The 27904-nt window shown below is 43.7% G+C and overlaps 1 protein-coding gene across 4 annotated transcripts in view; it reads right to left on the bottom strand.

Moving 5' to 3' along the window:
* LOC139767398 (solute carrier family 35 member F3) overlaps positions 1–27904 on the bottom strand; it is a 516425-nt gene that overhangs the window by 55613 nt on the left and 432908 nt on the right. For all 4 annotated transcript variants that reach the window (XR_011717126.1, XM_071696736.1, XM_071696741.1 and 1 more), the window contains 2 exons: positions 2554–2743; positions 855–944 (listed from right to left, as the gene is read on the bottom strand). Coding sequence is in view for 3 of the 4 variants with exons in the window: in XM_071696736.1 (XP_071552837.1) it covers positions 855–944; positions 2554–2743 (280 nt within the window). In the remaining variant the exon portion in view is untranslated. The remainder of the gene's footprint in view (positions 1–854; positions 945–2553; positions 2744–27904) is intronic.

Consider the following 27904-nt stretch of genomic DNA (forward strand, 5'->3'; position numbering starts at 1 on the left):
ACACAGCATCAGACTGGAGAAGAACACTGCAGTTTCAGGAATGGCAAAGGATGTATAGATCAGGTGTTTGCTTTAAAGGTGTGTAAAAGATATTGAGGAAAGTATATCACAGGGTTGATAGATATCATGTGAAAGGGCTAACAAGTATATGGTGTAAGAGGAAAGATACAAGTAGCAATGAGAAGTCTTCATCAAGAGTGTAAGGCATGTATGCAATTAGGGAGAGAGAAGAATGAATGGCTGAAGGTGGAGGTTGGCCTGTGACAGGTGTGTGTAATGTCACAATGGCTGTTTCATTCGTTTATGGATGGGGGTAGTGAGGAGTTAGGGAGTTAAATGCAAGGGTTTTGGAGAGAGGAGTGAGTATGCAATCTGTAGGGGATGAAAGGGGCCTGAGAATTTAAGTAATAGTTGTTTGCTGATGACACAGCACTAGTGATAGATGTAAGAAACTGCTGAAGTTAGTTTCTGTGTTTCAGAGAATATGTGAAAGGAGGAAATTAAGAGCAATTCTTTTATGCTCAAGGAGAGGCCAGAAAAAGAAAGCACATCTGGATTTGGCAAAAAAAAGAATATGGACGGATGTGAGAAAGCATCTCTTTAGTCAAAGAGTTGTGGATTTCAAGAACAAAGCTATTTCATCTGTAAGAGCAAACAGGGTAATAACACAGCATGGGATGATCAGTAAATAAGAGATGTACTTGCATCTGTAATTGACAGTAAATATGAACTCACACAAAGCATCTAAAAATGATAAACATATAAGCTATAAGGAAACACATTTCAAACTCATAATGACAAATAAATATTCTATGTGGTAACATATGAAGATCCTTGGGTTCACCCTCACATACCTGCGGACACTGGTACCGCCAGGACAAGGCCCAGTGTGATGAAGATCTCGAAGGTGAATGCAATGCCAAAGTTCCCCAGCAGGTTAGCAGCTGAAGAGAAAATTAACAGGAAGACTTTCATCTTGTGCAGCAGAAAGTGAAACTGACTTTTTAACAAAGACATTAATAAATATGCGTATTGATCCTAGGTATACATTAGCTTCTCAATAAAGACATTATACAGTCATGTCTTTGTGATGGTTGGTGTGAATCTATGATTTAGAATGGCGCACACTTTGTGATAGTATATCCAAATTTTTAGACACCAAGTAAAATATACATACTAGCTGTCATGTGCAATGTACCGAAACCACAGCTCCCTATCCACGTCCAGGCCCCACAGACCTTTCTATGGTTTACTCCAGACGATTTACATGCCCTGGTTCAGTCTGTTGACAGCACGTTGACCCCAGTATACCATATCATTCCAATTCACTCTATTCCTGGCATGTCTCAACCTCCAGTATACTTAGGCCCTGATATCTCAAAATCTTTTTCACTCCATTCTTCCACCCCCAATTTGGTCTCCCGCTTCTCCTTGTTCCCTTCACTTCTGAAACATATATCCTCTTTGTCAATCTTTCTCACTCAATCTCTCCATCATATGTCCAAACCATTTCAACTTACCCTCTTCTGCTCTCTCAACCACACTCTTTTTATTTCCACACATCTCTCTTACTCTTTCATTCCTCATTGCAGGACGGTGAAAGGCATGCACGGAAGAGTGAATTGGAGCAATGTGCTATATGGCGATCGACATGCTGTCAATGAACTGAACTAGGGAATGCGAAGTGTCCAGTGTAAACAATGGAAAGGTACCCATTTCATCAACCAAGGGGAGGATGAACACCTGGGTTGACTGAGGAACGACTGCTGCAACCAGGATTTCAACCGATGTGGTCGACCCCGGGCGGCCCATGAATATGTTATGGTCAATGACAATAAATGGCTTCTTACTTGCTGATTTATACATCAGACATATTCTTATATCTTTAAAATAATATATTTGAACAAACATAATTAACTGTCATGGCGAAGGGACTGGAGGAGGGGGATGCCTACAAACTCTGCCAGTAACTGGAGGACAGGAAGTAAGACAATGCAACACCACAAACGTTCAGGAGTCTGTATGGACAAATGCCATGGAAAAGTTTTTAAAGATATTTCTGTTGGTGGATGTAGCTTAACACTAATGGGCCTAATAACCCTGGCAGCCGATAGGTCTACAGTCTAAGCGACCAACAGGCCATCTGTATGAATTCATGTGAGAACCCACTGACATGTGTTTTTATTTAGTAGCAACAGAGGAATCAGAATGGAGTGGCTGGCTGCTCCTTCTTTTCGCTGGCACCAGATGGCCTAAATGCAAGGCTTATTGGGTCATATGAAAATAAGCGGCTAACAGAGCATCTACGCGTGGTCAATATTACACGTTCGTTCGTAGTTTTGGGGAACCACTGCCTTATACAGAGCCACACATTGGGGAAGTCACAATAACAACACAAGCAGAGAGAAGCTTCTTATTTGTAATAGATTATCTCTCAAGACCAAATATACAAGGTCAGGTCAGGAGAGGAGGTTCCCTATACAACCCACAGGGAGTGAACACCAGACCATCTACAGGTTGGGCCAGGACTGGTGAATACCCTGGAACACTTACCTAGAGAGAGTGCAGCAGCTACCAGCAGGTTGGGCCAAGGCAGTTGGCTCCACTGGAGGATTTCGTAGCCACTGAAGTAGAAGGCAGCTACCACAGGACTCAGCAAAATGGTGTTAAGCAGCGCGATGACTGTGAAGATGAGGCTCACTTGACCAAAGTTTGCCTCACCAATCACCTTCTTGAACAGCACCTGTATAGAGAACATGGTTAACAGTGGGAGGTACAAGAAGATGAAGAATGAGTTGTGTTCTGATTATGCATCTGTTGTCACTGAGTCCTTTTACCCTTGTACTAGACTAATCATGCTACCCTGATACACATGAAGGAATACCACTGAACAAGTGAACGTTTATCCACTATGTCACAAGCGATATAATCTAATGCTTCAACGTATTCTCTTACTATTCGGACGTGTTCTTTTGTTCTTCTAATTCCATGAAACAGTAAATAAGAGCAAAATCTTAGCATACCTATGTATGTTTGGTGGCATGGAGAAGTATGGAACCCAGAAAACCTGGTACTTTAGCATGAAACATTTGGTGCTAAATGAGAAAATAATGTTTGCAGCAACACAAGACATTGTGAAAGTTTCTGAAATACATAATGATTATATGGTACTCTTGACTAAAGTGTTCAAATCTAAATGAGGTTTTGACTTGAGTACTGGCATCTATGTTGGAACTCTGCCTATAAACCTGTGCTTTAAAACAGTTAGATGAGAAATCTTAATTTGGAAGTTTTTGGACCAAGTTTTGGCAAGGTACATCAGCAATGGATCTCTCTAACAAAATCTGTCACATGAAGCTTTCCGTTAACTTTCCAATTAAAAGGTATGCAGGGAGTTTAGCTGAAGCATGATTCATTGTTTTTTTTTATTAACATCTTTTATTCATTAACTTGAGATTTCTCAAAAAAAGAATCTGTAAACAATTAGATTGAAACTTCAAGCGGGAGCACAAAGCCCCAGGGGTGAAGCTAATCATTCCACACTATTAAGTGTATCCAATGAGACATCAATTCTTACAAATGACCAAGATCACTGGAATATTCTGACTGACACAAGCATAGTAAACCTGATGTCTCGCCTCTGCCCAAGAAATATTACTAGAAAGTGAGTCAGCAACTGAATCGGATAAAAATGATAAGGTTCAGTAGGGTTGAGGGACAAGTCAATGGGGAGGTAGGTTTGAATGGAGAAAAACTGGAGGAAGTGAAGTGTTTTAGATATCTGAGAGTGGATTTAGCAGAAGATGGACCCATGGAAGCAGAAGTAAGTCACAGGGTGGAGGAGGGGGCAAAGGTTCTGGGAGCATTGAAGAATGTGTGGAAGGTGAGAAAGTTATCTTGGAGATCAAAAATGGGTATGTTTGAAGGAATAGTGGTTCTAACAATGTTATATGATTGCAAGGCATGGGCTATACATAGGGTAGTGTGGAGGAGAGTGGATGTGTTGGAAATGAGATGTTTGAGGACAATATGTGGTGTGAGGTGGTTTGATTGAGTAAGTAATGAAAGGGTAAGAGAGATGTGCGGTAATAAACAGAGTGTGGTTGAAAGAGCAGAAGAGGGTGCATTGAAATGGTTTGGTCACATGGAGAGAATGAGTGAGGAAAGATTGACCAAGAGGATATATGTGTCGGAGGTGGAGGGAACGAGGAGAAGTGGGAGACCAAATTGGAGGTGGAAAGATGGAGTGAAAAAGATTTTGAGTGATCGGGGCCTGAACATGCAGGAGGGTGAAAGGCGGGCAAGGAATAGGGTGAATTGGATCGATGTGGTATACCGGGGTTGACGTGCTGTCAGTGGATTGATTCAGGGCATGTGAATCGTCTGGGGTAAACCATGGAAAGTTGTGTGGGGCCTGGATGTGGAAAGGGAGCTGTGGTTTCGGGCATTGTTGCATGACAGCTAGAGGCAGTGTGAATGAATGGGGCCTTTGTTGTCTTTTCCTAGCGCTACCTCGCACACATGAGGGGGAAGGGGGATGGTATTCCATGTGTGGCGAGGTGGCGATGGGAATAAATAAAGGCAGACAGTGTGAATTGTGTGCATGGGTCTATATGTATGTGTCTGTGTGTATATATATGTGTACATTGAGATGTATAGGTATGTATATTTGCGTGTGTGGACGTGTATGTATATACATGTGTATGGGGGTGGGTTGGGCCATTTCTTTCGTCTGTTTCCTTGCGCTACCTCACAAACGCGGGAGACAGCGACAAAGCAAAATAATAAAAATATATATATATCCAAATGCCCCTCTCTTCTCTTTCACTAATAATCTTGCTTCTTCATCCCACCACTCACTACCCTTTCTAATCACCCACCTCCCACTCTTTTCATGCCACAAGCATCTTTTGCGCAATCCATCACTGATTCCCTAAATACATCCCATTCCTCCCCCACTCCCCTTAATTCCATTGTTCTCACCTTTTTCCATTCAGAACTCAGTCTCTCCTGGTACTTCCTCACACAAGTCTCCTTCCCAAGCTCACTTACTCTCACCACCCTCTTCACCCCAACATTCACTCTTCTTTTCTGAAAACCCATACAAATCTTCACCTTAGCCTCCACAAGATAATGATCAGACATCCCTCCATATATATATATATATATATATATATATATATATATTATCCCTGGGGATAGGGGAGAAAGAATACTTCCCACGTATTCCCTGCGTGTCGTAGAAGGCGACTAAAAGGGAAGGGAGCGGGGGGGCTGGAAATCCTCCCATCTCATTTTTTTATTTTAATTTTCCAAAAGAAGGAACAGAGAAGGGGGCCAGGTGAGGGTATTCCCTCAAAGGCCCAGTCCTCTGTTCTTAACGCTACCTCGCTCACGCGGGAAATGGCGAATAGTATGAAAAAAAAAAAAAAAAAAAATATATATATATATATATATATATATATATATATATATATATATATATATATATATATATATATATATTCTTTCTTTCTTTTAAACTATTCACCATTTCCCGCATTAGCGAGGTAGCGTTAGGAACAGAGGTCTGGGCCTTTTTTGGAATATCCTCACCTGGCCCCCCCTGTTCCTTCTTTTGGAAAATTAAAAAAAAAAAAAAAAAAAACGAGAGGGGAGCATTTCCAGACCCCCGCTCCCTCCCTTTTAGTCGCCTTCTACGACACGCAGGGAATACGTGGGAAGTATTCTTAATCCCCTATCCCCAGGGATAATGTATATATATATATTTTTTTTTTGCTGTCTCCCGCGTTTGCGAGGTAGCGCAAGGAAACAGACGAAAGAAATGGCCCAACCCACCCCCATACACATGTATATACATACGTCCACACACGCAAATATACATACCTACACAGCTTTCCATGGTTTACCCCAGACGCTTCACATGCCCTGATTCAATCCACTGACAGCACGTCAACCCCGGTATACCACATCGATCCAATTCACTCTATTCCTTGCCCTCCTTTCACCCTCCTGCATGTTCAGGCCCCGATCACACAAAATCTTTTTCACTCCATCTTTCCACCTCCAATTTGGTCTCCCACTTCTCCTTGTTCCCTCCACCTGCGACACATATATCCTCTTGGTCAATCTTTCCTCACTCATTCTCTCCATGTGCCCAAACCATTTCAAAACACCCTCTTCTGCTCTCTCAACCATGCTCTTTTTGTTTCCACACATCTCTCTTACCCTTACGTTACTTACTCGATCAAACCACCTCACACCACACATTGTCCTCAAACATCTCATTTCCAGCACATCCATCCTCCTGCGCACAACTCTATCCATAGCCCACGCCTCGCAACCATACAACATTGTTGGAACCACTATTCCTTCAAACATACCCATTTTTGCTTTCCGAGATAATGTTCTCGACTTCCACACATTCTTCAAGGCTCCCAGGATTTTCGCCCCCTCCCCCACCCTATGATCCACTTCCGCTTCCATGGTTCCATCCGCTGCCAGATCCACTCCCAGATATCTAAAACACTTTACTTCCTCCAGTTTTTCTCCATTCAAACTTACCTCCCAATTGACTTGACCCTCAACCCTACTGTACCTAATAACCTTGCACTTATTCACATTTATATGAAGTGGTAGAGGATGTGTGGATCAGGTGTTTGCTTTGAAGAATGTATGTGAGAAATACTTAGAAAAGCAAATGGATTTGTATGTAGCATTTATGGATCTGGAGAAGGCATATGATAGAGTTGATAGAGATGCTCTGTGGAAGGTATTAAGAATATATGGTGTGGGAGGAAAGTTGTTAGAACCAGTGGAAAGTTTTTATCGAGGATGTAAGGCATGTGTATGTGTAGGAAGGGAGGAAAGTGATTGGTTCTCAGTGAATGTAGGTTTGCGGCAGGGGTGTGTGATGTCTCCATGGTTGTTTAATTTGTTTATGGATGGGGTTGTTAGGGAGGTAAATGCAAGAGTTTTGGAAAGAGGGGCAAGTATGAAGTCTGTTGGGGATGAGAGAGCTTGGGAAGTGAGTCAGTTGTTGTTCGCTGATGACACAGCGCTGGTGGCTGATTCATGTGAGAAACTGCAGAAGCTGGTGACTGAGTTTGGTAAAGTGTGTGGAAGAAGAAAGTTAAGAGTAAATGTGAATAAGAGCAAGGTTATTAGGTACAGTAGGGTTGAGGGTCAAGTCAATTGGGAGGTGAGTTTGAATGGAGAAAAACTGGAGGAAGTGAAGTGTTTTAGATATCTGGGAGTGGATCTGGCAGCGGATGGAACCATGGAAGCGGAAGTGGATCATAGGGTGGGGGAGGGGGCGAAAATTCTGGGGGCCTTGAAGAATGTGTGGAAGTCGAGAACATTATCTCGGAAAGCAAAAATGGGTATGTTTGAAGGAATAGTGGTTCCAACAATGTTGTATGGTTGCGAGGCGTGGGCTATGGATAGAATTGTGCGCAGGAGGATGGATGTGATGAAAATGAGATGTTTGAGGACAATGTGTGGTGTGAGGTGGTTTGATCGAGTGAGTAACGTAAGGGTAAGAGAGATGTGTGGAAATAAAAAGAGCGTGGTTGAGAGAGCAGAAGAGGGTGTTTTGAAGTGGTTTGGGCACATGGAGAGGATGAGTGAGGAAAGATTGACCAAGAGGATATATGTGTCGGAGGTGGAGGGAACAAGGAGAAGAGGGAGACCAAATTGGAGGTGGAAAGATGGAGTGAAAAAGATTTTGTGTGATCGGGGCCTGAACATGCAGGAGGGTGAAAGGAGGGCAAGGAATAGAGTGAATTGGAGCGATGTGGTATACCGGGGCTGACGTGCTGTCAGTGGATTGAATCAAGGCATGTGAAGCGTCTGGGGTAAACCATGGAAAGCTGTGTAGGTATGTATATTTGCATGTGTGGATGTATGTATATACATGTGTATGGGGGGAGGTTGGGCCATTTCTTTCGTCTGTTTCCTTGCACTACCTCGCAAACGCGGGAGACAGCGACAAAGTATAAAAAAAAAAAAAAAATATATATATATATATATATATATATATATATATATATATATATATATATATATATATATATATATTCTTAATACCTTCCATAGAGATGCTCTGTGGAAGGTATTAAGAATATATATATATATATATATATATATATATATATATATATATATATATATATATATATGTATTTTTTTATACTATTCGCCATTTCCCGCATTTGCGAGGTAGCGTTAAGAACAGAGGACTGAGCCTTAGAGGGAAAATCCTCACCTGGCCCCCTTCTCTGTTCCTTCTTTTGGAAAAAAAAAAAAGAGAGGGGAGGATTTCCAGCCACCCGCTCCCTCCCCTTTTAGTCACCTTCTACGACACGCAGGGAATACGTGGGAAGTATTCTTTCTCCCCTGTCCCCAGGGATATATATATATATGTAGTGAATGTAGGTTTGCGGCAGGGGTGTGTGATGTCTCCATGGTTGTTTAATTTGTTTATGGATGGGGTTGTTAGGGAGGTAAATGCAAGAGTTTTGGAAAGAGGGGCAAGTATGAAGTCTGTTGGGGATGAGAGAGCTTGGGAAGTGAGTCAGTTGTTGTTCGCTGATGATACAGCGCTGGTGGCTGATTCATGTGAGAAACTGCAGAAGCTGGTGACTGAGTTTAGTAAAGTGTGTGGAAGAAGAAAGTTAAATGTGAATAAGAGCAAGGTTATTAGGTACAGTAGGGTTGAGGGTCAAGTCAATTGGGAGGTGAGTTTGAATGGAGAAAAACTGGAGGAAGTGAAGTGTTTTAGATATATGGGAGTGGATCTGGCAGCGGATGGAACCATGGAAGCGGAAGTGGATCATAGGGTGGGGGAGGGGGCGAAAATTCTGGGGGCCTTGAAGAATGTATGGAAGTCGAGAACATTATCTCGGAAAGCAAAAATGGGTATGTTTGAAGGAATAGTGGTTCCAACAATGTTGTATGGTTGCGAGGCGTGGGCTATGGATAGAGTTGTGCGCAGAAGGATGGATGTGCTGGAAATGAGATGTTTGAGGACAATGTGTGGTGTGAGGTGGTTTGATCGAGTGAGTAACGTAAGGGTAAGAGAGATGTGTGGAAATAAAAAGAGCGTGGTTGAGAGAGCAGAAGAGAGTGTTTTGAAGTGGTTTGGGCACATGGAGAGAATGAGTGAGGAAAGATTGACCAAGAGGATATATGTGTCGGAGGTGGAGGGAACGAGGAGAAGAGGGAGACCAAATTGGAGGTGGAAAGATGGAGTGAAAAAGATTTTGTGTGATCGGGGCCTGAACATGCAGGAGGGTGAAAGGAGGGCAAGGAATAGAGTGAATTGGAGCGATGTGGTATACCGGGGTTGACGTGCTGTCAGTGGATTGAATCAAGGCATGTGAAGCGTCTGGGGTAAACCATGGAAAGCTGTGTAGATATGTATATTTGTGTGTTGACGTATGTATATACTTGTGTATGGGGGGGGGGGGTTGGGCCATTTCTTTCGTCTGTTTCCTTGCGCTACCTCGCAAATGCGGGAGACAGCGACAAAGTATAATAATAAATAATATATAATAATATAATATAATAATATAATTTTTTTTTTTTTTTTTTTTTTTATACTTTGTCGCTGTCTCCCGCGTTTGCGAGGTAGCGCAAGGAAACAGACGAAAGAAATGGCCCAACCCCCCCCATACACATGTACATACACACGTCCACACACGCAAATATACATACCTACACAGCTTTCCATGGTTTACCCCAGACGCTTCACATGCCTTGATTCAATCCACTGACAGCACGTCAACCCCTGTATACCACATCGCTCCAATTCACTCTATTCCTTGCCCTCCTTTCACCCTCCTGCATGTTCAGGCCCCGATCACACAAAATCCTTTTCACTCCATCTTTCCACCTCCAATTTGGTCTCCCTCTTCTCCTCGTTCCCTCCACCTCCGACACATATATCCTCTTGGTCAATCTTTCCTCACTCATTCTCTCCATGTGCCCAAACCATTTCAAAACACCCTCTTCTGCTCTCTCAACCACGCTCTTTTTATTTCCACACATCTCTCTTACCCTTACGTTACTTACTCGATCAAACCACCTCACACCACACATTGTCCTCAAACATCTCATTTCCAGCACATCCATCCTCCTACGCACAACTCTATCCATAGCCCACGCCTCGCAACCATACAACATTGCTGGAACCACTATTCCTTCAAACATACCCATTTTTGCTTTCCGGGATAATGTTCTCGACTTCCACACATTTTTCAAGGCTCCCAAAATTTTCGCCCCCTCCCCCACCCTATGATCCACTTCCGCTTCCATGGTTCCATCCGCTGCCAGATCCACTCCCAGATATCTAAAACACTTCACTTCCTCCAGCCTCTCACCATTTAAACTCACCTCCCAATTGACTTGACCCTCAACCCTACTGTACCTAATAACCTTGCTCTTATTCACATTTACTCTTAACTTTCTTCTTCCACACACTTTACCAAACTCCGTCACCAGCTTCTGCAGTTTCTCACATGAATCCGCCACCAGCGCTGTATCATCAGCGAACAACAACTGACTCACTTCCCAAGCTCTCTCATCCCCAACAGACTTCATACTTGCCCCTCTTTCCAAAACTCTTGCATTTACCTCCCTAACAACCCCATCCATAAACAAATTAAACAACCATGGAGACATCACACATCACATATCGAGGATGTAAGGCATGTGTATGTGTAGGAAGAGAGGAAAGTGATTGGTTCTCAGTGAATGTAGGTTTGCGGCAGGGGTGTGTAATGTCTCCATGGTTGTTTAATTTGTTTATGGATGGGGTTGTTAGGGAGGTAAATGCAAGAGTTTTGGAAAGAGGGGCAAGTATGAAGTCTGTTGGGGATGAGAGAGCTTGGGAAGTGAGTCAGTTGTTGTTCGCTGATGATACAGCGCTGGTGGCGGATTCATGTGAGAAACTGCAGAAGCTGGTGACGGAGTTTGGTAAAGTGTGTGGAAGAAGAAAGTTAAGAGTAAATGTGAATAAGAGCAAGGTTATTAGGTACAGTAGGGTTGAGGGTCAAGTCAATTGGGAGGTGAGTTTGAATGGAGAAAAACTGGAGGAAGTGAAGTGTTTTAGATATCTGGGAGTGGATCTGGTAGCGGATGGAACCATGGAAGCGGAAGTGGATCATAGGGTGGGGAGGGGGCGAAAATTCTGGGGGCCTTGAAGAATGTGTGGAAGTCGAGAACATTATCTCGGAAAGCAAAAATGGGTATGTTTGAAGGAATAGTGGTTCCAACAATGTTGTATGGTTGCGAGGCGTGGGCTATGGATAGAGTTGTGCGCAGGAGGATGGATGTGCTGGAAATGAGATGTTTGAGGACAATGTGTGGTGTGAGGTGGTTTGATCGAGTGAGTAACGTAAGGGTAAGAGGGATGTGTGGAAATAAAAAGAGCGTGGTTGAGAGAGCAGAAGAGGGTGTTTTGAAGTGGTTTGGGCACATGGAGAGGATGAGTGAGGAAAGATTGACCAAGAGGATATATGTGTCGGAGGTGGAGGGAACGAGGAGAAGAGGGAGACCAAATTGGAGGTGGAAAGATGGAGTGAAAAAGATTTTGTGTGATCGGGGTCTGAACATGCAGGAGGGTGAAAGGAGGGCAAGGAATAGAGTGAATTGGAGCGATGTGGTATACCGGGGTTGACGTGCTGTCAGTGGATTTAATCAAGGCATGTGAAGCGTCTGGGGTAAACCATGGAAAGCTGTGTAGGTATGTATATTTGCGTGTGTGGACGTATGTATATACATGTGTATGGGGGGGGGGGGTTGGGCCATTTCTTTCGTCTGTTTCCTTGCGCTACCTCGCAAACGCGGGAGACAGCGACAAAGTATTATAAAAAATATATATATATATATATATATATATATATATATATATATATATATATATATATATATATATATGTATATATATATATATATATATATACCTCGCAAACGCGGGAGACAGCGACAAAGCAAAAGAAAAAAAAAAAATATATACATATAAATGGATTTGTATGTAGCATTCATGGATCTGGAGAAGGCATATGATAGAGTTGATAGAGATGCTCTGTGGAAGGTATTAAGAATATATGGTGTGGGAGGCAAGTTGCTAGAAGCAGTGAAAAGTTTTTATCGAGGATGTAAGGCATGTGTACGTGTAGGAAGAGAGGAAAGTGATTGGTTCTCAGTGAATGTAGGTTTGCAGCAGGGGTGTGTGATGTCTCCATGGTTGTTTAATTTGTCTATGGATGGGGTTGTTAGGGAGGTGAATGCAAGAGTTTTGGAAAGAGGGGCAAGTATGAAGTCTGTTGGGGATGAGAGAGCTTGGGAAGTGAGTCAGTTGATGTTCGCTGATGATACAGTGCTGGTGGCTGATTCATGTGAGAAACTGCAGAAGCTGGTGACTGAGTTTGGTAAAGTGTGTGAAAGAAGAAAGTTAAGAGTAAATGTGAATAAGAGCAAGGTTATTAGGTACAGTAGGGTTGAGGGTCAAGTCAATTGGGGGGTAAGTTTGAATGGAGAAAAACTGGAGGAAGTAAAGTGTTTTAGATATCTGGGAGTGGATCTGGCAGCGGATGGAACCATGGAAGCGGAAGTGGATCATAGGGTGGGGGAGGGGGCGAAAATCCTGGGAGCCTTGAAGAATGTGTGGAAGTCGAGAACATTATCTCGGAAAGCAAAAATGGGTATGTTTGAAGGAATAGTGGTTCCAACAATGTTGTATGGTTGCGAGGCGTGGGCTATGGATAGAGTTGTGCGCAGGAGGGTGGATGTGCTGGAAATGAGATGTTTGAGGACAATGTGTGGTGTGAGGTGGTTTGATCGAGTAAGTAACGTAAGGGTAAGAGAGATGTGTGGAAATAAAAAGAGCGTGGTTGAGAGAGCAGAAGAGGGTGTTTTGAAATGGTTTGGGCACATGGAGAGAATGAGTGAGGAAAGATTGACCAAGAGGATATATGTGTTGCAGGTGGAGGGAACGAGGAGAAGTGGGAGACCAAATTGGAGGTGGAAAGATGGAGTGAAAAAGATTTTGTGTGATCGGGGCCTGAACATGCAGGAGGGTGAAAGGAGGGCAAGGAATAGAGTGAATTGGATCAATGTGGTATACCGGGGTTGACGTGCTGTCAGTGGATTGATTCAGGGCATGTGAAGCGTCTGGGGTAAACCATGGAAAGCTGTGTAGGTATGTATATTTGCATGTGTGGACGTGTATGTATATACATGTGTATGGGGGTGGGTTGGGCCATTTCTTTCGTCTGTTTCCTTGCGCTACCTCGCAAACGCGGGAGACAGCGACAAAGCGCAAAATATATATATATATATATATTTTTTTTTTGCTTTGTCACTGTTTCCCGCGTTTGCGAGGTAGCGCAAGGAAACAGACGAAAGAAATGGCCCAACCCATCCCCATACACATGTATATACATATGTCCACACACGCAAATATACATACCTACACAGCTTTCCATGGTTTACCCCAGACGCTTCACATGCCTTGATTCAATCCACTGACAGCACGTCAACCCCGGTATACCACATCGCTCCAATTCACTCTATTCCTTGCCCTCCTTTCACCCTCCTGCATGTTCAGGCCCCGATCACACAAAATCTTTTTCACTCCATCTTTCCACCTCCAATTTGGTCTCCCTCTTCTCCTCGTTCCCTCCACCTCCGACACATATATCCTCTTGGTCAATCTTTCCTCACTCATCCTCTCCATGTGCCCAAACCACTTCAAAACACCCTCTTCTGCTCTCTCAACCACGCTCTTTTTATTTCCACACATCTCTCTTACCCTTACGTTACTCACTCGATCAAACCACCTCACACCACACATTGTCCTCAAACATCTCATTTCCAGCACATCCATCCTCCTGCGCACAACTCTATCCATAGCCCACGCCTCGCAACCATACAACATTGTTGGAACCACTATTCCTTCAAACATACCCATTTTTGCTTTCCGAGATAATGTTCTCGACTTCCACACATTCTTCAAGGCCCCCAGGATTTTCACCCCCTCCCCCACCCTATGATCCACTTCCGCTTCCATGGTTCCATCCGCTGCCAGATCCACTCCCAGATATCTAAAACACTTCACTTCCTCCAGTTTTTCTCCATTCAAACTCACCTCCCATTTGACTTGACCCTCAACCCTACTGTACCTAATAACCTTGCTCTTATTCACATTTACTCTTAACTTTCTTCTTCCACACACTTTTCCAAACTCAGTCACCAGCTTCTGCAGTTTCTCACATGAATCAGCCACCAGCGCTGTATCATCAGCGAACAACAACTGACTCACTTCCCAAGCTCTCTCATCCCCAACAGACTTCATACTTGCCCCTCTTTCCAAAACTCTTGCATTTACCTCCCTAACAACCCCATCCATAAACAAATTAAACAACCATGGAGACATCACACACCCCTGCCGCAAACCTACATTCACTGAGAACCAATCACTTTCCTCTCTTCCTACACGTACACATGCCTTACATCCTCGATAAAAACTTTTCACTGCTTCTAACAACTTTCCTCCCACACCATATATTCTTAATACCTTCCACAGAGCATCTCTATCAACTCTATCATATGCCTTCTCCAGATCCATAAATGCTACATACAAATCCATTTGCTTTTCTAAGTATTTCTCACATACATTCTTCAAAGCAAACACCTGATCCACACATCCTCTACCACTTCTGAAACCACACTGCTCTTCCCCAATCTGATGCTCTGTACATGCCTTCACCCTCTCAATCAATACCCTCCCATATAATTTACCAGGAATACTCAACAAACTTATACCTCTGTAATTTGAGCACTCACTCTTATCCCCTTTGCCTTTGTACAATGGCACTATGCACGCATTCCGCCAATCCTCAGGCACCTCACCATGAGTCATACATACATTAAATAACCTTACCAACTAGTCAACAATACAGTCACCCCCTTTTTTTATAAATTCCACTGCAATACCATCCAAACCTGCTGCCTTGCCGGCTTTCATCTTCCGCAAAGCTTTCACTACCTCTTCTCTGTTTACCAAATCATTTTCCCTAACCCTCTCACTTTGCACACCACCTCGACCAAAACACCCTATATCTGCCACTCTATCATCAAACACATTCAACAAACCTTCAAAATACTCACTCCATCTCCTCTCACATCACCACTACTTGTTATCACCTCCCCATTTGCGCCCTTCACTGAAGTTCCCATTTGCTCCCTTGTCTTACGCACTTTATTTACCTCCTTCCAGAACATCTTTTTATTCTCCCTAAAATTTAATGATACTCTCTCACCCCAACTCTCATGTGCCCTTTTTTTCACCTCTTGCACCTTTCTCTTGACCTCCTGTCTCTTTCTTTTATACATCTCCCACTCAATTGCATTTTTTCCCTGCAAAAATCGTCCAAATGCCTCTCTCTTCTCTTTCACTAATACTCTTACTTCTTCATCCCACCACTCACTACCCTTTCTAATCAACCCACCTCCCACTCTTCTCATGCCACAAGCATCTTTTGCGCAATCCATCACTGATTCCCTAAATACATCCCATTCCTCCCCCACTCCCCTTACTTCCATTGTTCTCACCTTTTTCCATTCTGTACTCAGTCTCTCCTGGTACTTCCTCACACAGGTCTCCTTCTCAAGCTCACTTACTCTCACCACCCTCTTCACCCCAACATTCACTCTTCTTTTCTGAAAACCCATACAAATCTTCACCTTAGCCTCCACAAGATAATGATCAGACATCCCTCCAGTTGCACCTCTCAGCACATTAACATCCAAAAGTCTCTCTTTCGCACGCCTGTCAATTAACACGTAATCCAATAACACTCTCTGGCCATCTCTCCTACTTACATAAGTATACTTATGTATATCTCGCTTTTTAAACCAGGTATTCCCAAACATCAGTCCTTTTTCAGCACATAAATCTACAAGCTGAGAAAGGACTGATGATATATATATATATATATATATATATATATATATATATATATATATATATATTTATTGATTGTACTTTGTCGCTGTCTCCTGTGTTAGAGAGGTAGCGCAAGGAAACAGACGAAAGAATGGCCCAACCCACTCACATACACGTGTATATACATACATATTCACACATGCACACACACATATATATGCACACACAGATATATACATATATACACATGTACATAATTCACACACTCTGCCCTTTTCATTCCCATCGCCATCCTGCCACACATGAAATGACAACCCCCTCCCCCCGCATATGCACAAGGTAGCACAAGGAAAAGACAACAAGCCCACATTTGTTCACACTCAGTCTCTAGCTGTCATGTATAATCCACCAAAACCACAGCTCCCTTTCCAAATCCAGACCTCACAAAACTTTCCATGGTTTACCCCAGATGCTTCACATCCTCTGGTCTAATCCATTGACAGCGCATTGACTCTGGTATACCACATCGTTCCAATTCACTCTATTCCTTGCACACCTTTCATCCTCCTGCATGTTCAGGCCCTGATCACTCAGAATCTTTTTCACGCCATCTTTCAACCTCCAATTTGGTCTCCCACTTCTCCTCATTCTCTCCACCTCTGACACATATATCCTCTTGGCCATTCTTTCCTCACTCATTCTCTCCATGTGACCAAACCATTTCAAAACACCCTCTTCTGCTCTCTCAACCACACTCTTTTTATTACCACACATCTCTCTTACCCTTTCATTACTTACTTGATCAAACCACCTCACACCATATATTGTCCCCAAACATCTCATTTCCAGCATTTCAACATATACATATATATACATACACAGACATCCACATATATACACATGTACATAATTCATACTTGCTGCCTTTATTCATTTCCAGTCGTCACTCTGCCACACATGAAAATGACAACCCCTCCCCGGTATGTGTGCGAGGTAGCACCAGAAAAAGACAACAAAGGCTACATTCATTGACACTCAGTCTCTATCTGTCATGTATAATGCACCGAAACCACAGCTCCTTTCCCACATCCAGGTCCCACAAAACTTTCCATGGTTTACACCAGATGCTTCACATGTCCTGGTTCAATCCATTGACAGCACGTTGACCCTGGTATACCACATCGTTCCAATTCACTCTATTCCTTGCATGCCTTTCACCCTCCTGCATGTTCAGGCCCCAATCGCTCAAAATCTTTTTCACTCCATCCTTCCACCTCAAATTTGGTCTCCCACTTCTCCTCGTTCCCTCCACCTCTGACACATATACCCTCTTTGTCAATATTTCCTCATTCATTCTCTCCATTTGACCTAACCATTTCAATACACCCTCTTCTGCTCTCTCAACCACACTCTTTTCATTTCCACACATCTCTCTTACCCTTTCATTACTTACTTGATCAAACCACCTCACACCACATATTGTCCTCAAACATCTCAATTCCAACACATCCACCCTCCTCCGCACAACCCTATCTATCGCCCATGTCTCGCAACCATATAACATTGTTGGAACCACTATTCCTTCAAACGCATCCATTTTTGCTTTGTGAGATAATGTTCTTGCCTTCCAAACATTCTTTGACGCTCCCAGAACTTTCGCTCCCTCCCCCACCCTGTGACTCACTTCCACTTCCATGGTTTCATACGCTGCCAAATCCACTCCCAGATATCTAAACCACTTCACTTCCTCCAGTCTTTCTCCATTCAAACTTACCTCCCAATTGACTTGTCCCTCAACCCTACTGTACCTAATAACCTTGCACTTATTCACATTTATTCTCAGCTTTCTCCTTTCACACACTTTACCAAACTCAGTCACCAGTTTCTGCAATTTCTCACCCGAATAAGCCACTAGCACTGTATCATCAGTGAACAACAACTGACTCACTTCCCAAGCCCTCTCATCCACAGCAGACTGTACACCTGCCCATTTCTCCAAAACTCTTGCATTCACCTCCCTAACAACCCCATCCATAAACAAATTAAACAACCATGGAGACATCACGCACCCCTGCCGCAAACCAACATTCACTGAGAACCAATCACTTTCCTCTCTTCCTACTCGTACACATGCCTTATATCTTCGATAAAAACTTTTCACTGCTTCTAGCAACTCGCCTCCCACACCATATACTCTTAATAACTTCCACAGAGCATCTCCATCAACTCTACCATATGCCTTCTTCAGATCCATAGGTGTTACAAACAAATACTTTGGTTTTTCTAAGTATTTCTCACATAAATTCTTCAAAGCAAACACCTGATCCACATCCTCTACCACTTCTGAAACCACACTGCTCTTCCCCAATCTGATGCTCTGTACATGCCTTCACCCTCTCAATCAATACCGTCCCATATAATTTCCCAGGAATACTCAACAAACTTATACCTCTGTAAATTGAACACTCACCTTTTCTCCTTCCCCTTTGTTCAATGGCACTAAGCATGCATTCTGCCAATCCTCAGGCACTTCACCATGAGCCATACATACAGTGAACATCCTCACCAACCAGTCAACAATACAGTCACCCACTCTTTTAATAAATTCCACTGCAATACCATCCAAACCCACCGCCTTGCCAGCCTTCATCTTTCACAAAGCTTTCACTACCTCTTCTTTGTTGACCAAATCATTCCCTCTGACCCTCTCACTTCACACACCACCTCGACCAAAGCACCTTATATCTACCACTCTATCATCTAACACATTCAACAAACCTTCAAAATGTTCACTTCATCTCCTTCTCACATCACCACTTCTTGCTATCACCTCCCCATTTGCCCCTTCACCGATGTTCCCCTTTGTTCTCTTGTCTTACGCACTTTATTTACCTCCTTCCAAAACATTCTTTTCATTCTCCCTAAAATCAAATGATACTCTCTCACCCCAACCTTTATTTGCCTTCTTTTTCACCTCTTGCACCTTTCTCTTGATCTCCTGCCTCTTTCTTTTATACTTCCAGTCATTTGAATTATTTCCCTGCAAAAATCTTTCAAATGCTTCTCTCTACTCTTTCAAAAACAATCTTACTTCTTCATCCCACCACTCACTACCTTTACTCTAACCTTTTTTTTTATTCTGCACTGTCTCTCCTGGTACTTCCTCTCACAAGTCTCCTTCCCAAGCTCGCTTACTCTCACCACTCTTTTCACTCCAACATTCTCTCTTCTTTTCTGAAAACTACAAATCTTCAACTTCACCTCCACAAGATAATGTATATACATATATACATATACATATATACACATGTACATAATTCATACTGTCTGCCCTTATTCATTCCCGTCGCCATCCCACCACGCATGAAATGCCAACCCCCTCCCCCCGCATGTGCGTGAGGTAGCGCTAGGAAAAGACAACAAAGGCCACATTCGTTCACACTCAGTCTCTAGCTGTCATGTATAATGCACCAAAATCGCAGCTCCCTTTCCACATCCAGGCCCCACAAAAAAATTCCATGGTTTAGCCCAGACACTTCACATGCCCTGGTTCAATCCATTGACAGCACGTCGACCCCACAACGTTCCAATTCATTCAATTCCTTGCACGCCTTTCACCCTCCTGCATGTTCATTCCCCGATCACTCAAATTTATCCTCTTGGTCAATCTTTCCTCACTCATTCTCTCCATGTGACCAAACCATTTCAAAACACCCTCTTCAGCTCTTTCAACCACACTCTTTTTATTACCACACATCTCTCTTACCCTTTCATTACTTACTCGATCAAACCACCTCACACCACATATTGTCCTCAAACATCTCATTTCCAGCACATCCAGCCTCCTCTGCACAACTCTATCCATAGCCCACGCCTCACAACCATATAACATTGTTGGAACCACTATTCCTTCAAACATACCCATTTTTGCTTTCTAAGATAACGTTTTCAACTTCCACACATTTTTCAACGCTTCCAGAACTTTTGCCCCCTCCCCTACTCTATGATTCATATGATTCACCTCCGCTTCCATGGTTCCATCCGCTGCCAAATCCACTCCCAGATATCTAAAACACTTCAATTCCTCCAGTTTTTCTCCATTCAAACTTACCTCCCAATTGACTTGTCCCTCAACCCTACTGTACCTAATAACCTTGCTCTTATTCACATTCACTCTCAGCTGTCTTCTTTCACACACTTTACCAAACTCAGTCACCAGCTTCTGCAGTTTCTCAACCGAATCAGCCACCCAGGCTCTCTCATCCACAACAGACTGCATACTTACCCCTTTCCAAAACTCTTGCATTCACCTCTCTAACAACTCCATCCATAACAAATAAAGCAACCATGGAGACATCACGCACCCCTGCCACAAACCAAAATTCACTGAGAACCAATCACTTTCTTCCTACTCATACACTGGTATGAAAATATTCATACCAGTCACTTTCCCGTCTCCGTTCTGGACATCGCCCATCCCTATATTACTACTAACACCGATTCAACACGTTCCAGGACCCTTCCTGCAAATGATACAACAACCACAATGAAGACATCGAACACCTACTGCCCAGTTGCCCCGCACTCTCCCAAAACAGACACACTCAAAACATCACGTTTCGTAACTTTAAGGTCCTGCAGGTAGATGTCGCCGGCTTTCTGAGCGATGCGAGAGTTCCATAGAAATTGGTAGTGACTCCTGGGAGAGGATATATATATATATATATATATATATATATATATATATATATATATATATATATATATATATATATATATATATCTTTCATACTATTCGCCATTTCCCGCGTGAGCGAGGTAGCGTTAAGAACAGAGGACTGGGCCTTTGAGAGAATATCCTCACCTGGCCCCCTTCTCTGTTCCTTCTTTTGAAAAAAAAAAAAAAAACGAGAGGGAATGATTTCCAGTCCCCCGCTCCCTTCCCTTTTGGTCGCCTTCTACCACACGCAGGGAAGACGTGGGAAGTATCCTTTCTCCCCTATCCCCAGAGATAATATATATATATATATATATATATATATATATATATATATATATATATATATATATATATATATATATGCAGATAAATCACAAATACACGAACATCCGAACGTTTTCGTGATAATTCACGTCTTTAAAGGATACAGATATAATGCCCAGATATATAGATATCCTGGATTTTCAACATGGAACGATGAATATATCAGCTTTCCTGCTAACATCAGCATATACATCCAAGGACCTCCTCTTTCGTAGATGAAACAGCAGACCTTATAATGTATGAACAATCAGTCAGCTAATCATTCGTACACAAACACAACTTTAACGAGAGAATATTAGGTACAATCTCTAGACGGTTTACAGTCTTTTTTTCATTTATGCATCTTTGACTGAATAATATTCAGGGTAATAAAAATTGCATGATTTTGAACTGCACAATTTATGACAAAGTGACGACACAGAATATGTATGATGGCGTCAGAAGTCGGGAATATCATTCAAATATCTGGCAGTCCAATCCCAGGCCTTGGCTCACCTGAGGCAAGGTGAATCTACATAAAATTGAGTCGCTGTCTGTTTGTAGAAGTCGTGGGCATTAACACAAGAGACAGTCCGCACCACACACCTGCAAACCCCCCCCCCCCCCCCCCAATATCCAGGGGTCTTCTGTCCGTTCCCCCAGGCGGGTGCACGACTAACGAAGTTCATCCCGCCTTTGAGTGCTGGCGGGGCTTACCCAGTCCTGGCAGCCATTTAACAGCACATACCTACGTCCATACCTCTCAAAAGCCCTGTTACTTGTCTCTAGACTGCGGCGAGGACCACCACCTTCAGCAACAATTTTCACGGTCATAACCTGTAAGTTTACAATACCAAGCGTCAGCATTTTCAGCAGAGAACAATGTTGCAGCTTCATTTGAAGAAGTGTGGTACCCTGCAAAGCTTCTGGCCACCTTGGGGGTTTCAATTTAAGGTCCGGTGTTTGCTTAAAGACTGTACCTAGTAGTCTCCTGTGCTATGTCGGGAACATGGCCGCGCTAACTCCACAGAGGATTCCCTTCCACACCACAGCACCCTGGGAAGCCGGCTCATCTTACTGAGTATAATTATCCAATGAAAGTTGTCCAACACCAGTGAACTGGTAACAGTTGATAAGTTGAGATTTAATGAAGGAAGTTGGCTCAACAAGACACATTAAACTCATCACAGTACCACTAGGCTGCGTCCCAGTCCAATATCCAGGTGAGGTGAGGCGCTTAACATTACGGCAGGAAATTACCCGAACTAGTCGTGTGGCGGGAGGCGGCATGCCACCCTCCCACACTCACACTGCCTGCCCCTGCTCCACCTCCTGCATGGGATCGCTCTACTATCTCCTGCTGCACAACAACTACGAGCTTTATAGTTATAGATCGATGTAATTCACATTCATCTTGATATAACAGCCATGCTAAGCTTTACAAACTACTGAGCTCTCTCTCTCTCTCTCTCTCTCTCTCTCTCTCTCTCTCTCTCTCTCTCTCTCTCTCTCTCTCTCTCTCTCACACACACACACCCTAGGCGGGGGAGATTAAAGCCAGTTTATGAAGAATGAAGGTTGTTTGGTTGTTCTTGAGCTCTGGCGCAGGGCTTCCAACCGTCTTGATTTAAGTAACACAGAAATAGTAATCCCACAATCACGCGCTCGCTAAATTCGTGAAACATGCGCTATAAAGTAATCATATTATGTCCCTAGTGTTATCTCAGACTGACAATTATGTAAAGTGCGTGACGAGGGAAATAAACAGTATCATTTATCAAGCCAGACGTGCGGTGAGGGCTATACGCTGGCCCGGCCTTTCTTGGCAAAATATCGTCGCAGATACTTGTTGGTAGGCACCAAACCAGAACTCTTATACAAGGACATCATCCACTGGTATGGAAAAGTGAAAGAGCTGAGGGGTTGGAACATACGCCCTCCCTCCCTTCCCTGGCTTAATCATATTTTCCACTGATGATACAACTCAATTCATCAGCATAGCTAAATCCCTTCCAACTAAAGTACACTGCTGACTGGAAGACTTCATGTTACTTTGAACAGAGTCAGCAAACCAGAATCAACAAGCCCACAGGCTCTGTGAGTTAATGACCTATTGCCATCACCCTGATCCTCAGCTAACTTTGTGAGTTATAGGTTTCAACACCCATTGTATGTTCCGATATTTTTTTTCTAATACAATTCAATATTCATGTTGTAAAACTGTGCTGCAGTGCGATAATGTGAAGACCTTCGACAGCCCGCTGCCCCAGCTGCTTCCATGTCTTTATCTGCCACACAAACCTACAGAAACGCAACACTTCTGCGGGTCCTACCGTCGACGACATCACCGAAAGCTTTCGAACCAAGCAGCCAGAACACTGCTGTCAACCTTGGGCAGCAGAAGAGTCCCAGTTGTACGCCTTGCAGACTTCCTCAATGAAGGCTTTTAGGCTGTACACTTGCAAGGATTCATGTCCACCTTCAAGTCCTTCATCTGCAGCGTTCCACAAGACACAAAGAAGAGACCCATTGCTCTTTCTAATCCTTATTAGGTGACAGCTTGATGAACGTACCTGCTTCATGGCCATACGTTAACGACTCTACAATTTGTAACTGCGTTAAGAACAGCTCCCAACTACATCGTTCTCCATAACAGCCTCCAGAACTGGACCACCGCCAACCATACCGTTATTAACCAAAACAAAATCGTAGGAATGTACATCAGCCTCGCTTCCAAAAGGGTCCCACGCCATGAGCCTCACTAGACCCAGACCCCTTTGAGTTATTAAGTTCACCAAGCGTTTCCGTGTCTCTCTCGACTATTAATTTCGCATTGATGAACATGGCAGTCACCAACATCAAATCTTCCAACTCTCATCTCTGGGCTTAGCAACAACCGGACAATCTTTATTCTTCCTAAGCTCACTTTAATCTCCCTCGCCTGGTTTTCCTCCTTTTTCATTACACAGCAGAGAGAGAGAGAGAGAGAGAGAGAGAGAGAGAGAGAGAGAGAGAGAGAGAGAGAGAGAGAGAGAGAGAGAGAGAGAGAAGAGAGAGAGAGAGAGAGAGAGAGAGAGAGAGAGATCAGGTTCGGTCCCTCTTACAATACCAATCAAGAGAAGCTCAATAAACTGATCCTCTCGACTCTCCATCACTGACTGGACCTCATCCAAGCACCATGGATGACGCTACTGCAACATCCCACCACAGTCACCTCCCGCCAACAGAGATCCTTCGTCCCTAGGTTGCATTTCGGCACCACAACCTTACTAAACCCATTCGAACTTGTACAAGTCGATCACCGTGAACATCATCAATAATTAAGCGACTGTTCATTATCCTCTAACTTTTCATTTGTGTAAAGACTGTTGAACACCCTTCTAAATCTACATCCTCGTTTATTGTTTATTCATTTACTCTCTATATCTTAAGCTTTCGGCTACAGTTAATCTAATTAACTGATCCTTATTCTTTTCTTTGGCCAGCTTACGCTCGGCCTTAAACTTGTGAAGCTTCGATCATCTTGGGCTTCGAAGCTTTAACCCTTTTAGGAGCTCAGGTGCCCGATATGCTCTACGTACACGTTTTCTTCATTATATCCATCCCCCCCCACCCACCCACCCTCCTCTGACACGGCCTTATCCTTCCCTGATCCTACTTCTTGTGCGGCTTTCCCCTGCCCTGACCCCCACCCCCAACACATCCCTTCCCTCCGCGACCCCCCGGCCCCCCCTACCCCAATGCATTGCTCACCTTTCCCCCGACCCCACCACCCCTTGCACTGCCCTCCCCTCCACCGAGGACCCACGACCCACACGGCCCTTTTCTTCCCAGACCCCTACTCCCACCCTTACAGCTGCAATCCTCCTCCCAGAGAGTCCTTCCCCCTGCACAGCGTGCTCCTCCCCAGCACGGCCCTCCCCTACCATTCCCCTAACCCAGTCTTTGAACAGTCCCCTCCCCTCACATGATCCCCCATTCCCTCCCCAGATCTTACTCAGTGGAAGCATGTCTTGTGACTGTGGCTGTGTTAGCCTGGATAGTTTGTATGGCTAGCACAGGCCACCATGGTTAGCTATAGTGGCCTGTGCCGCGCTAGACTGGCTAGTCTGTGTCACACAACACCAAGTATAGGTGTCACACAACACCAAGTACAGGTGTCACAAAACGACGAAGATCTGACATCAACTCAGCTTCTGGTGCACGTATATATCAAGACGTGAGAGATAAGCCGACACGTAGTACAGGATTTCCAAAACTCCATCCAACATTATTAGTGTATTTCCATAATGATCAGGGCAGTGGTCCAGACAGCAGAAGCTTGGCCTGCACTGCAGCAGGCAGTAGGTTGGGCCAGCACTGTAGCAAACAGTAGGTTGGGCTAGCACTGTAGCAAATAGTAGGTTGGGCAAGCACTGTAGCAAACAGTAGGTTAGGCCACACTGTAGCAAACAGTAGGATGGGCTAGCAGTGTAGCAAACAGTAGGATGGGCTAGCAGTGTAGCAAACAGAGTAGCAGTGTAGCAAACAGTAGGATGGGCTAGCACTGTAGCAAATAGTAGGTTGGGCAAGCACTGTAGCAAACAGTAGGTTAGGCCACACTGTAGCAAACAGTAGGATGGGCTAGCAGTGTAGCAAACAGTAGGATGGGCTAGCAGTGTAGCAAACAGTAGGTTGGGCTAGCACTGTAGCAAACAGTAGGTTGGCCCACACTGTAGCAAACAGTAGGTTGGGCCAGCACTGTAGCAGACAGTAGGATAAGCCAGCATTGCAGCAGAGAGCAGGTTGAGTCAGCACTGCAGCATACAGCAGGTTGGGCCAGTGGTGCAGCAGACAGCAGGTTCGACCCTCCAGTGTTCCATGGTGTTATCGGACGCCCGATAAAACCTTTTCCAGGCCTCTTATCTCCAGGAGGTCACCACACGTTATGTGGTAAAAGCTTCAGCTCGTTAAGTCACGAGATTCTACCCGTGTCGTGATGGACACTAAGATAAGGGCTCTTTGTATATATACACACACACACACACACACACACACACACATATATATATATATATATATATATATATATATATATATATATATATATATATATATATATATATACACACCTTTCCTTACTTTCCTGCCTTAGGAATCCTTTCTATCTTCTGTGAGGCTCCTGCAATGCTCAGGAAGCCAACCATGTCCACCAGGAAGGACCAACACGTCAAAGAGTGTGCTGATGTGTGTGTGTCTATGTGAATAGAGCGCTGAGCAACTGAGCAATAGGTGTTCAGTGTCTCCACTGTAACAGTTGCATCGTGGGCATGAAGGGGCTCGACATAACGTTGAATCTGTGTCTGTAATGTTGTCGGGATTGGTGGTGTCCAAAGCACACAATGTGTAACTCGTGTATAACTGGGGATTGTGGTTTCAGATGGATGTATATCTGGTGGGATGGTGTTGAAAACTATGTTAGGAGGACGGGTGTTTAGCCTTGTCGCGTCATTTCACTATGTATATGTTTTGTCAGTGCTGTATGTGTTGAAGGAGGAGGAGCGGGGTGGTGGGGATTTGTGAGTATAACTTGCTGATATGAGAAACAAGAGTAAGATTTTTATTTCTATCTGGAGCTTCTAGGTTACTTATGAATGGTCTGGACGGGAAACGTCTCGTACTGCTGCAAAGAACTGAGTGCCGAGCATACTAAGATGGGATTGTATTGGAAAATCTTTTCCACTGCTTAGATGTTGTTGTGTGTTTGTGGTTCCTGTGAGGCCTGTGATTGTTCTGAGTAATGTGTTTTGTATGGTCTATTGTATGTGCTTCTGCCAGGGTGGATGGTCAGGCAGGTGTGAAGTAGTTCAGGACGAAGATGAGACAAACGTTTCTAAAGAACTCTTTAAGGAATTCTTTTCCTTGTCCAAATCTGGTACCAATTAAGTGTTCTTACGACAATGAGCTTGTTTGTTGCTTTTGTGTTGATGTCTGTGGCGTGGGGAGTAAGTGTCATGTTGGTGTCGTGTCGTTTGTCATGCCCAGAATAGTTGGCGTTTTGTTAAGAGGAGAACGATCGGCGACTCAAGGTGATGGGAGAGAGCACGTTGGATTCATGTCTGTCTGAGGTGAACAGGGTGACTGAAGACGTTTGTGGAAATGGAGACATTCTGTTCTAGGTGGGCCAGTGTTCCAGCTGTGTAATTTAATGTTGCATGTCCGATGATACTTGGTGGTGTGATGTGATTATAAGGGCATATTAAAGGACCGCCACACTGTGGTATGGAGGAGGTAGTGGTAGGAAGAGAGTGAAGAGGGTTATAGAAAGATGTGATACATAAGAAACTCCATTGTAGAGCTTAAGGATTTTAAAGGTAAAAGCCTTTGTGAAAGACTCTAGCTTGGCGGCCAGCCAACCACTCTCTGTCATTGTTGTGGAGGTTGGTGTTAAGAATCGGTTGTGTGAGATGTGTCGTGAGAAAGTATCAGACGTTTTGTTGGTGTCTTCTGGCGATACTACTTTGCAGGAAAGGGGTTGTGGTTGTTTGAAGCCACCTAAGATATGTTGTGTGAGGTATGTGTGCTGTGGTACTGCTGTGAGAGAGTCTAAAATTGTGGTGTGTAGGTGAGAGCCAGATAGTTTTCTTGATTTTTTTGAAAATCAGATTTTCACCACACACACACACACACACACACACACACACACATGATAAATAAATGGCTTTCTATAAAAAGGGTTTGTGTTAATTTGCATAAAGACCTTAAAAGTTGTGAGAAATGGTCACTTTTGAGTAGAATGTGCTCCATAAGGCTGTAATAACACTGAACCTTGAGAGCTGGCCTTTGTTGGCATTTAAAGACATGTTCTGCTACTGCTGGATCCTGCCTTTCATCATGTGTCGAGATGGCAAGATCGCTTGTTTTGAACGACTGCAGGAAACGAAGTGTAA

This window comes from Panulirus ornatus, chromosome 4 (genome assembly GCF_036320965.1).
Source record: "Panulirus ornatus isolate Po-2019 chromosome 4, ASM3632096v1, whole genome shotgun sequence".
Taxonomy (NCBI): Eukaryota; Metazoa; Arthropoda; class Malacostraca; order Decapoda; family Palinuridae; genus Panulirus; species Panulirus ornatus.